This window comes from Leptonotus elevatus, chromosome 14 (assembly GCF_054856555.1).
Source record: "Leptonotus elevatus isolate MCC_2025b chromosome 14, RoL_Lele_1.0, whole genome shotgun sequence".
Taxonomy (NCBI): domain Eukaryota; kingdom Metazoa; phylum Chordata; class Actinopteri; order Syngnathiformes; family Syngnathidae; genus Leptonotus; species Leptonotus elevatus.
The window spans coordinates 10,522,413-10,535,227 of record NC_141252.1 but is presented as its reverse complement, the minus strand read 5'-3'; the positions used below and the strand labels follow the sequence as shown (position 1 = coordinate 10,535,227).

Genomic DNA, 12,815 nt, shown 5'->3' with positions numbered 1-12,815 from the left:
CAGGAACCCCACACAGTGATATCTAATTGTTGGGATTGGACAGGGGAATCCCGGGGGAGGGCTAAAAATGTCCAATGCTGGGCTCAGCAAGTCATTGGGATTGCTGTATTAATTCTCCAACCTAGTTATGTTTGCAGGGTAGTGGTCAAATCACGCATTCTTTTATCTAATACATACCAAAGAGTTAGTTGCTTATCATGTTGAAAGAAGGCAGAAATAAAACAGGTGCTAAAGTTGAAAGCACAAAAAGCTAAGCTGTCATTCGCAAACCTAATAAAGGTTAAATCCTGGACGAGCCCCACATTTTTGGAGCACCGTAGAATACGTTCACCAATATTGGTTTTTATACGTCTCGCGTCGCAGTTTGGCAGATCAGAGACTTCCTTACAAATCCCAACTGTGTGTATTTTATTTTAAGCGTCATCCAAAAATGGCGAGCTTTGATATATATACGGAGCGATCCCTCTGCTGGATTTGAGGATATAGTGGTGAAAAAAAAAGATGCGCAGAACCTCTGGGGCCCAGTTAGAGGCAGTTTGACTCCAACTGGAGCCCAGAGAGCACTTGCCTTGGCTGAGGTGAGATTGCTGCCGGGCACAAGTCTTCAGGGCCTGCTTGTCCTTCTGATAGCTGGCTATGATAGATCAGCCTCCCCTCCCGTCCAGCCAAAATGACGGTCTATCTCCCATTAACCCCCCCCCCCCCCCCCCCCCCCGCCACCCCCTTGCGCTTTGGTCCTCTTTCACTTTATGCTCTCGCTCCGTTATCTGCCTCCTCTCTGCCCTGTATCTTCTCCTCTCTTTTATCCTCCACTTCGCTCCCTTTCTCTGCTGCCATTTTTTGTTAGCGTCCCTCACTCGCCTGCTCCACTCTGTTGTCTGATTGAGGGTGAGTTACGAGGGGGCTGCAGCTGGAGGGGGCCACCGTGCCTCGTAATTACATCTCTTTTTATTGCCCGCGCTAATGGCCCTCGGGGAGAGGGAAACAATAATAAATTAATAGAATATGAACTCCAGCTCAACAGAAATCTCCAGCATTTCATTTTTGGACCATCCAGTCGTCTGATTAATCTCTGAGAGGTTGGAGATGGCCGTCTGTGGGTTTGCTCCGCCCCCCTCCCGCCGAGGCCCACTGGCGAGATAAAGGCAAGCGATGATGGTTTTGAGCAAAGATGCAGTTTAACTCCGCCATCCTTTTGAAGCTTGACGGAAGTGAATATGTCAGTCGTGAACATGTTTTGCATCCTGTAATCGTCAAAATGAGAATCCCTTTCAGAGCGAAATGCACAAGATAAAGCCGTGCTTCGTTATTACCATTATTATTTTTGGCTGTGCGGGACATTTAAATGCACTCAGCAGTGAAGTGGAAAAAGGCCTTCAAGTGTGCAGACAGGCCTCTCTGATTTGGTCAATATCGTGTCATGTTTGGTCAAAGCCCACCGTCGGCAGCGGGCTGAAAATGAAGATGTAAATATTGATATTTCATTAGAGGAAATCACCCACTCTGCCGGCACTTAACCGGGCCACCTTCAGAGAGCGGCGGCCGGAGCGCTTTGTGACCTGCGGAGTCGGGAAGTCACTTCATTACTCGATTAAATTGAGTGGAAAAAAGGCAAGGCAACGACACGAGATCCCATTTGGAGCGATAATTTAGGCCCTGAAGAGAACGGATGGAGCGGCGGGAGAACACCACCTCTCCATCTCACAACAGCGGATTAAATGTAAGGACTTTTAGCGTCAAAGGTAATTGTAGGCTGCTGGGCCGTGTGCATGCGGCTGAGGGCTGCGCGCCGTATCAGAGCAACTGGAAAGCCTCCTCAACAAGACCCGGACGAGGCCTTCACACGAGCTGTCACATTGGGGGCGCCGCTTTAGTTCCGCTTCAGCCCCCCCTTGCCATTAAAAGGCTCCACGGAGCTTTGCCTGTGATTGCGATGCCAACCTGACGCAGCAATCAAGAGGGCGCCTGTGCTCGGATGACAAGTTTCTCTCCGGCCGGTCCGCATTCTGTCCAACTTAATGGACACGTATGCAGACAAGGAAATAACACAACAAACGATTTTAACGTTCACCCCAAATACGTTTAATGGCGAAAAGGCTTTTACAAACGGTGCTTTATTGCTTCCACTGATAATAGTGACGTGCTCGAAGTGCTCTCCGCAGTTGTTTGTGTGGTCGAAAATTCTCCAGCCCTGCGACCAGTCCTGCCGGACTGTTAGCACTCTATTCTGCCGACTATTGATTCCCCTTCAAAATGTGAAGGCCCGCACATTCTGATCACAATCTCTTAATTAATGTATCCTGCAGCTCTCCCCCTGCAGTGGTCATCACCACGATAAGGGGAATTGAACACAGGTACCACTCTGCCGGGTTCTGGTTCTTTTTCTGCTGCTTCCCCATCATGGCTTTTATTTCCGTGTGTGTGTGTGTGTGTGTGTTCATTGTCGTCCCGGGCAGGAGCAGATAAACACAGGGGCTGGTGGCGGCCCCCAAATGTGATCATTTGTTTTTTCAGGAAAAACGCAGGGTCAATACTGTAATCTATCGCCTCTTAATCACGCAGCGGCAGGTGGCATGGCAACAACGAACTTGTAAAAGCAATCATGTTAATCGTGGGTGGAGCTGGAGAGCCTAATATGCTGTCAGAATGGGCCGCCTGCAGGCATGAGAGGCGGGGGGGGGGGGGGGGGGGGGTGCGCCTTGTCAGTTTATTGCTGCCTAGTATCAAGGGAAATAAACATTAAGATCTTTCTCGTTTTAGATGAGCAATTTTTGGATTCTTTTGAATTTCTCACAGAGCAACTTTAGGTTCTGTTGTTGTGATTGAGTGGTTTGAGGCACCTCATTCAGTCTGAGCCCTTCCAGCTGCTGCTGTAGTAGAACTTTGTGATTTCTCTTGAGTCTGGGCTTCAACAGTGACTACGTTTACGTGCAGTCGATATTCAGGTTAAGGTTGGATGTATGTACACACTGTGGCATTTTTTTGCTCGCTTAGCCAGTGGCCGCGTAAGATGGCTGCCGAGCATACGCGTAGTTTTTAAAAACCCAAATAAAAGTCTATTCAGATTTTTTAGCATTTACATGAGCTTAGCTTTCAAAATCTGAATATAGCCAATATTTGGGTTTTCAGAATGTGTTATTGACTGCATGCAAGGTTATTTTAGTTAACTAAAACTAACAAAATAACTGAAACAAAAATTTAATAAAGCATTTCCATTAACGAAATTAAAAAAACGCAAATACTTAAAAAAAATAAAAAATAAACTATCTGAAACTACATTTTACATTTACAAAACTAATGCTATAATTATAGTGAAAATATTCTTAGTTTTCGTCTTTGGTAATTAATTTAATACATGAGCCTTCGGGTTGATTTTAAATGTGATTTAAGTAGGCTAAATTTATTTTGATATTAACAGTAATAATACGTAATAAGAGCTACGTCTTAACAATTTTGTGTGTTTGACTTTTGGCTCCAATGGCTCGCCTTGCCTGCTTTTTAATTGAATTCAGCCGAAACGCAATGCGAGATAAGAAGTGTGTTGCTTTTTTCATTTTACCATGGTATTTATAAAATATTGCATACAAGTAATACTTTTTTTTTATTATTGAAAACTAATACTAAAACTACACTAAACTAAACGTTTTGGAAATAACTCAAATTATTAGAGCCGCCCTGAATACTAATTAAAACTAACTCAAAGTGAAATCAAAACTAACTATAATGAAAATTCCCAAACTATAATAACCCTGATGTCCAGTAAACGTCAATGTGACCCGCTGCACTTTCCTCGTGCTTTTATGCACGCATTTTGGCAGCGCCCGTGTTTCCCGTGCTTCTGTTTTTGTTTTCCTGCTTGACATCTGTTTGTTTAACTTTGTGAAGCTTTGCGTGTACGTGCCCCCCTCATCACCTTCTTCCTCCTACGCGCACGCGTGTGTCACGTCCTCAACCTCTGCAACGAGAACTCGTCCCAGCGCTAATCCCCGGCTCACCGGCGCAAGTATGACAGGATACAAGGGGGGTAACCACCTGGCTTTGTGCATCCCAGACCTTTGCACCGATTTACTGTCGTCGCCCACAGTAAAGCCCACTCAAGCACCCTGACACCTGCTTCAAAGAGGACCTTCCTGTGCGCATTTAAATTTAAGCAGTGCTTTCCGATGAGTGCCTCTGTTAGGCACTTGTGATCATAGCCGATTTTTGAACAACAAGTTCTTTAATTTTTAATATGCTTTATATCACAATTGGAAAGTGTCACTCAAGTGTCGGTTGCGTTCTGAATTGAAATCTCCCCTTGTGTCCTTCCAGGCTTTTCCACCTTGTCTCTGGGAGACCAGATGAGTCTGCTGCAGAGCGCCTGGATGGAGATCCTCATCCTGAGCATCGTGTTCCGCTCGCTGCCCTACGAGGACGAGCTGGTGTACGCCGAGGACTACATCATGGACGAGGAGCACTCGCGGCTGACGGGCCTGCTCGACCTCTACGTGTCCATCCTGCAGCTGGTCCGCAAATGCAAGAAGCTCAAAGTGGAGAAGGAGGAGTTTGTCACCCTCAAGGCCATCGCTCTCGCCAACTCAGGTGGGCCATTAACAATACAGATAGACCGATATGGAGTCAATAATCACCTTCATTAACTCATTTGTTCCCAAAAACGTATAAAAACATTCTATTTTACATTTTGCCATGCTCCCAAAAACGTATTTATATGTTTTTTATGTTGTTGTTTTTTATGCTTGAGCATACAGAAGGCTTTGATGCAGCCTCTGACCTGAAGAGCAATGGTAGTTATAACAAAAACGGCCAGCCGGTGGCAGCAGAGTATAAGAGATCAACCAGGGCCATGTTGCAAAAAAAAAACTATTTTCCCCAGTGTTTTAAACAGATTTGTGAATAATGATGTAACTTAGCTATATTCTAATGCTAATTGCTGCAAAACTGAAAGAGATACAATTTGTTTTCCTCCTGATGAAAGAAGAGAGTTTAATATTTCCTTTGGTAGGTTCGATGATTTCATTATAGCAATAGAACACAATATTCTGTGGGCCTTGCAAAATCTGTCAAAATCCAGTAAAACAGCCGGGGAAGAGGGTTGCGTCAGTGAAAATGGCTGGGAGTGAATGAGTTAAAAAATATTGGCATCAAAATTCCAAACTCCAATCCTCAATTTCTTTATGCATATATTTATTGTAACATATTTCTTGAACAAGTTTTTTTTTCTTTTTCTTATCTTTTTTTCTTTTATTTAGTCAGACATCATTGTTTTAAAATTCTAACACAGAGATTAGGGAGCTGCCAGCGTCGTTAGCCTGTTTTAAAAAGTTGAAAACTTAAGCAAATAGCTCCCTGTTGTTTTCTACAGTTCAATTCAATTGGCCCTGCCGATATGGGTCTATCACACACACATTAGTACTTAAGTGTTCTTTTTTTTTTTTTTTTTTTACGGATCTTATCCAATGTTATTTTGGCTAATGCGTACGTTACATATGTATAGCTTTGGGCCAGATTTTTTTTTTAAGGATAGAATTTCATAGTAAATTATTTGTCCGTTTTTTGTTTTAACATTTCATGCCACCGTTTGCTTACACGCGCATGCACACGTGCTTTAAAAAAAAATAGTATTGATGCATTCTATAATTGTTTCCAAATTAAAAATAAAAGGTTTAAATTAGTTTGCAATTATACCAATTTTGTATTTTACTTGTTTCGAACACCATACCATATTTAACTTCATGCCGCATATCACAAATGCGTTAAAAGCTCTCAAATGCATTGAGAAATGAATTTAGGCTTCAATATATTTCCAAGCAAGTATTAAGTTGATTTGACAAATTTCCTATTTGGCCAATGAGTATGCTGACCACACAATGAAACTGAGATATTGGCCAACAGTTTCCCAGATGACATTTCTCACTTTTGCCGGAGTTTTAGCGTGTAACCTTTAGTTTGGATCGTGAGCCGCACAGATGGGGAGAAGATAAGGGCAGCGCACGAGAAAGAGGCATGGAAGGCAAGGAGCTTTTTAATTGAACACCTTCCGACTTGTGGTATTTCTCCTGCGCTATCTCCATAACAGTAGCCGCAGGGCACAGCAGCCACTGGAGATAAATTTAGCATTTCATTAGGAGCACAGTGGCTGTCAATAAAATGTGTTAAGTCAAATGGAATGAGTATCAGGCGGCGATGGAGCTCGTTTGTTAAAATGCGAAGACGCCACGCTGTTATTGACAGGCTCCTTTTGAGGAGGCAGGACGCGCCCACCCCTCACCCCTGCACCCCCTCCCCCTCTCTGATCAATGCACGCTGGGTCACCAGGCCGCCCCCCACCACCCCCCACCCCCCCTTGTTTTGTCCAGGCTGAAAAATGAAAATGCTGATGCAAGCTATTTGCTTTGAGACAGCAGAGCGGAGGGTGTCCGCAACGTTAGAACAAGGTCTCTGGGAAATCATTCTCCTGGGAGACACCCTGTTTGACAGCTGTGAAAATTCATAGCCATTGATTTTGTAATTAGCAGTTTATCAATCACGTTGATGTGGGCTTACTGATGGATTGCAGGGAAATTGTTTCTTCAAAGTTGTTTTTTTTTTTTTCAAGTCCGTCCCTCCTCCAAACGCGACACGCTGCTTGCTTTTTTTCTGGGCTTGCTAATATCTGTGCCAAGCAGTTTACCTGCAGACGTGTTTTTCATGCAGCAACCTGCATTTTATTATTTTGTTTGTTGTGTATCCAAATTCCTTATCTTTTGTAACTAAGGCTGGCCATCGCTTCTAATTTCCTCAATTGATTCGATTTCGATTCACAAGAGTTTATTTCAATTGTCCCGATTCGATTCAATTAACTTTGCTTTAATCAATATTGATCAATTATGGAACATCAATTCTTCTTAAATATCAAGGACATGATAAAAACTCCACAAACAATAATTCCAAATTAAATTTTGCAGAGGCAGTAACTGGTTAAACGATTTAGTTTATTAATGAAAGTAACACACAAACATTGACATCGGCAAGGATGAGATGAAAATATTTTCAGAATTCCAATTCAATAATTGTCAATTAAAAATTAAAAAAGATTCTGAATTGTCTCAAAGTGCAATAAGTGTCAGGTGTTTCATAAATGTAAGAACATACTTTTAAATGAATGCGAACAGTCAATTTCAAGAAAATAGTAATATACCAAAAAAAATGGCCTTTAAAATTCTATTTTTTTAGGAATTTAAGGGGAGGAAAAGAGATATTAAAATAATTGATTCATGGTTTTATGAATCGATATCAGGCTTGAAAAGGAAAATCGATTGGATATCGATTATTCACATGTTTAAACCCAGCCCTATTTGTAACAAACTGATTAGCTTTGCTATTAAACAGAATCGACTTAATTTCTACGCTGTCAGTCAGGTTTGGAAAATTCCTGTTCTCATTTCTTCAAACATTGCCGTAAAGTCTCGTTAAATAAGGACTGAAATGAGTTTGACTAGTTTACTGTAAAATGTGTGTGTGTGTGGGGGGGATCTAAGTAAAAATGCTCATTAGCGTTTTCTGTTTTCAATTTCAGTGTAAATCCAACATAAGATAATGATGTTCTTCTCCGCTCTCCCTCCCCTTGCTTTGTGCTTTTCCAAACGACCTACTTCATTTCACCACGGCGGGCTTGAAAGGCGTCGGGGTGAAAAATGTCTCAAGGTTTTGGGAATACGCTCGTTCCAGTCAATGAATACGGGGCCCGCCCGGAAATCTGTTTTGCCTTTTATCGTCCCACGTGGCCAAACGCGCGGCGCCAAGGTGAGACGTGCGGGGCGGCCAATGACTCGCCGCCACTGGGGTGTCAGACAACGGTTAGCCAGTGAGGGACGCGCCACGACCGAGACTCCCCGAGAGAGGAGTGAGGGCTGATAGCAACAGAGCAAAAGGCGACAATGAGAGAGGCGCGTGTAACACGATGCTGCAGACATGTACTTGGAACGCAAGACTGCACAGGTGGTCCACTCAGATTTGACCTGAATTAAGTCCATTAAGAATTGAGTCCAAGTATGTGTGAGTACAGCAAACCCTGTTTATCGCAGGGGATATGTTCCAGAATAGGTGAAAATCTGTGATATAGGCACATCTCATATATATAAATATTTTTTTGCTCCCAAAAAACGTAAAAATACGTTCTATTTTAAATATTACGAGTGTCCCAAAAACGTAGTTATACGTTCTTTATGGTTTTTTTTATGCTAGACTACATTAAAAAACAGTTGAAGCAATGGTAGTTATTTAAAAAAAAATAATAATAATTCGGCCAGCAGGTGGCAGCAGAGTATAAGAGATCAAACCGGGCCATGTTGCAAAAAGCTATTTTCCCCACTGTTTTAAACAGATTTATGAATAATGATGAAACTTAGCTATATTCTAATGTTAATTGTTGCAAAACGGAAACAGATACAAATATTAATTTTTTTTCCTGATGAAAGAAGAGAATCTAATCTTTCTTTTGTTGAGTTTTAATAACAATAGAACACACTATTCTGTGGGCCTTGCAAAATCAGTCAAAATGCCAATGAAAATGGAGTGAATGAGTTAAACATTTATTAAAACACATTTTTTAAATATTCTTTGGCACCGTACTCGCTCTCTCACTCACACAACTGTCGAAAAAGTGTGCTTCCTTCAAGCTGTTTATTGGTCATTGTCAGTTGACATAAAACAAAAGAGAATTACACTTATTTCAACATCAAAATGCAAACCCGGCCAAGAAAGGCAAATTAGCTTAGATGTTAGAAACTTGTTAAAACTTCAAATGAATGAACGAATAAATCACGTGGCACTGCCCAGCATGTTAAGGATAGTTTGGCACTACTTTGAAGATGTAAAAATCTTGCCTGAAAGCCCTTTTTGAGAGTGAGAACGACTTCTCGGCTACTGATTAGTGCAAAGGGCTACCAGTTTGATACACACTTCTAAAATAACAAATTTGATCCAATTAATTTAACTCATTCACTGCCATTGACGGCTATAGACGTCAAAAATTCATTTGAACAATTTCTATTAGTTTAACCTTTTTTTCCCACTTTTGTTAACAAGAGTATGAAACCCTAGAAGAAAATTATTGTACATTTAGAACAGATATAAAATTTGTGATTAATCGTGAGTTAACTATTGAAGTCATGCGATTACATTAAATTACACATTTTAATCGCCTGACTCGCCTGATTTTTAATAGTCTTTTCTTTAAAAAAATATATATATATATATATATTATTTTTTTTAAATGTCTAGGTTTTCATACTCTTGTTAACAAAAGTGGGAAAAAATGTTAAACTAATAGAAATAGTTCCAATTAATTATTTTTTACGTTTAGAGCCGTCATTGGCAGTGAATGAGTTAATCATATGCTATTATTATATGTGATTATGATATCTCACGATATGTTCCCATTTCTTATACAACATTCCTAGAAAATCACAATGTCTCATTTCTGGTCCGCAGCCTAGTCGTGTGATTTAAATAAGCATTTTTGAATGATGTAGAAGGACTAAGTTTTTCCCTGGTAACAAAAAGAGTAAGTAGGCAAGAAAATTAATTGTGTCACATTCATCACAGACTTGCTTATGGCGCCCAATTCTCTAACGGAGCCCCCATTTTTATCTCCCAATAATTGTCTGTCTTTCCCAAACGGGGTTTTTAATGTGTACTATTAGCCCCACGATTCATGCCATTGTTACCGGGGGGGGGGATAACATTGATTTTCAGTGTGGGTGGTCAAAGGCCGTTTTAATAAGCTGCGCCGCACTGCAAAGAGTTAGGAAGGAAATAAATAAAACAAAGCATATGTTGTTGTTGTTTTTATGATCCATCCTTTGTCCTGTCTGTGCTTGAAATATACTGATAACGTGTTCCCTACCTCACCTCACTGCACTGATAGCACTTCATATCAATCACGAGGTTGGATTTTCCAAAATCCACATCCCCTCCCGTTTATTCAAGCGTATTTCTTACTCTTCTTCCATCTTGTCACCCCCGGCAGACTCCATGCACATAGAGGACATGGAGGCGGTCCAGAAGCTGCAGGACGCTCTGCACGAGGCCCTGCAGGACTACGAGAGCAGCCAGCACCCGGAGGACCCGCGGCGGGCGGGAAAACTGCTCATGACCCTGCCCTTGCTGCGGCAGACGGCCACCAAGGCCGTGCAGCACTTTTATAGCATCAAGGTGCAGGGCAAGGTGCCCATGCACAAACTCTTCCTGGAGATGCTGGAGGCCAAGGTCTGATTCTCGGAGCTGCTTTACACTGAGACTTTCCGGAAGCGGGATTCTGAGGGTGCTTGGAGGAGGGAGGGGGGGGGGGGGGGGGGGGCGTAGACCACAGACGGACTGACCTCACTCCTCCTGTAACACTTGGACACCATGTTTAAAAAACAAAAAAAACAAAAAAACAGAAACAAACTTGGTTATTAATATAAATATAAGAACAATGAAGATTAATGTAAAATATATATACAAAGTACTATGTACAGTAATAATTTCTTTTGTTTATTGTTGGTGGTCCCAGGCGTCCCTCAGCATCTTCAGAATAAGTAGATGCCGGTAACAAGAAAAGTCTTTCATTGAATTGATTCTGAAGACAGCAGACGTGACGACAACGACATTCACACCAACGTGTTTCCGTCCGGGACATGTCGATGTTTATTACCGGGAGCTTGAGTGTACAAAGTTTAAAGTCTGTTGATTATTGGTGGCCATTTTCTCTCACCCTCTGTACGCAGGGAGGGGAGAAGAAGAGAGAAAAAAGAAAAGAAAAAAAGAACTGCTTAAATGTGAACTGTTAACAGCTCAAACGTCCTCGGGACGTGCAGTACAGTACCTCTCCAGAGCCATGTGATCTGATCCGTCTCGCAGTGGAAGGCGTGTTTAACCAAACTAGCATTAGGCTGTTACACTAGTCGCTAGTCTTCTTCTGTAGTTCAGCAATAAATGACGGTGTGGGAATGCCAGGCTCAACCTTCAACGTTCACCTTTCAATGCTGCTGTCGCCACAAGGCCGTGCCTGCTTGCTTGCTTCGTTCCGTCGCACACGTACACAATATTCAAGCGTTTTGATATTTTGAAGCCAATTTAGTGGAAATGAAACAAACAGAGGCCAGTTTTAATTCGGGTGAATGTTCGCTTCTTTTATTAATTCCGGAAATGTTTCCATTCCTTCCCCCCCTCAAACAAACTTTACTTTATCATCCGCCCTTGCGCCCGTGTCATCCATCGAGCCCCGAACGCGTCCTTTTTAAGCCTGCGGAAATGGGTGGGGTCCGAGCCAACGGAGGTTATAGGTTGAAAGCTGATCATCGGTATCAAAGACTTTCTACAGAGTGGCACTAGTCCAGGAGATTCCACGTTCAAACAATCAAGAGGCCCATATGTCAAAGCGCTCTATTTTGGAACCCTTTAAGCCTGTGGCGGAGTCATCCCACACACTGGGAACAAGGTGGCCAGCATCTGCTCTCGCCATCTTAGACACCTTCTGGCTTTAAATAGCTGCGTCGGCATTTATAGAGCCTGGACCGGCCCAAGGTAAACGGCAGGTGCAGAAGCACTTCACAACGGGTTTATATTTAACCCTGCGTGGCGGCGGGCACGTGGGCCGCGTTTCGACCATCATGTTGACACAGTGGCCGGCGGCGGAGCCAGAAACTTTTTCATTGGGGTGAGGCCGTGTGACTCGCATAGAGGTGGCAGTAAGTTGATACGCGCATGCGCGCGCACACACACACCACAATGTTACGCTACTCGCACCTTCCGCAACTCACAAGTTGCTAGGTCAACCTTGCCACACAGCCGAAGATGGCCGAGATGTCGTCGTTTATCGTACCGTCCACATTTCGGGTTTTTGTGACAAAATACACACGTCGACCTTGCCCAGCGCAGCAGAAACATTTAGTTAAGATTGATTTACTACAGGGGTGTCCAAACTTTTTTTCATTTAATTAAATGGGAAGTCACCCCCCCCCCCCAATAACTAAAAACAAATATAGACAATAATATGTGTTATGCAGCCCCACTAGTCTAAATACGGTATTCTGGTTAATATTGCGTTCGTGGAATATGAGTTAAGCAGCAAAATCCAGCAGTTTTTATCAATATCAGAAGGCAGCCATTACACAGCTCAGCAGTTTTTTTTAAGCTGAGCTGTGATTGGCCGTCGACAGCAAGTGGCAAAATGGCCGCCCCCTTAGATGGGAAAAAAAAAACGGCTGGATTTTGCCTCGTAGCTCATATTCCAAAAATGTAATATCAATCAGAATGTCATGTTAGACTCGTGAAGTCACATATAACGTATTATTGTCAAGAAATGCTTTTAGTTGACTTCCCCTTTATTAAAAGCTGCAATAGAAAAATGGAAGAATGCAATGGCCGCTTTTAAATTTTTACCTTAAATTATTAAACACACTGAAATCAAGCAAGCAATATGTTTTTACATTTTGTATTTATTTGTGAAAAGTGCATAACAGCTTTCTATTAAAGGTGATGAGCCAAATAGTTAAAAGATTTTGATGTAGCCTGTATCCCACTTGACCAATTCCACACCTGCATTAAACGGCAACCAAATCATCACATTCAGAACAAAAACTGTAGTAAGACATCAGACGTCGACAAAGAGCAGAAAGTGGAAGGAGCCATTTTTGCTTCGCGGGCCGCTGATAAATAGATGGCGGGCCACAAATGGCCCCCCGTGCTGTAGTTTGGACACCACTGATTTACTCCATAATGCCTTTTTCGTTGCCGTTCGCTAGCTTTTGTCACGTGTTTCTTGTGTCTCGTACTGATTCGCTAGCTAGCAG

At 42.3% G+C, this 12,815-nt stretch overlaps 1 protein-coding gene across 7 annotated transcripts in view; it reads left to right on the top strand.

Annotated features, from left to right (window-relative positions):
• The window catches only part of esrrb (estrogen-related receptor beta), a 49,673-nt gene extending 37,153 nt beyond the window's left edge, over window positions 1-12,520 (top strand). For all 7 annotated transcript variants that reach the window (XM_086094236.1, XM_086094237.1, XM_086094238.1 and 4 more), the window contains 2 exons: window positions 4,312-4,581; window positions 10,010-12,520. In XM_086094236.1, the coding sequence (XP_085950362.1) occupies window positions 4,312-4,581; window positions 10,010-10,254 (515 nt within the window). In that variant the 3' untranslated portion in view covers window positions 10,255-12,520. The remainder of the gene's footprint in view (window positions 1-4,311; window positions 4,582-10,009) is intronic.
• Window positions 12,521-12,815: the final 295 nt, after the last annotated feature.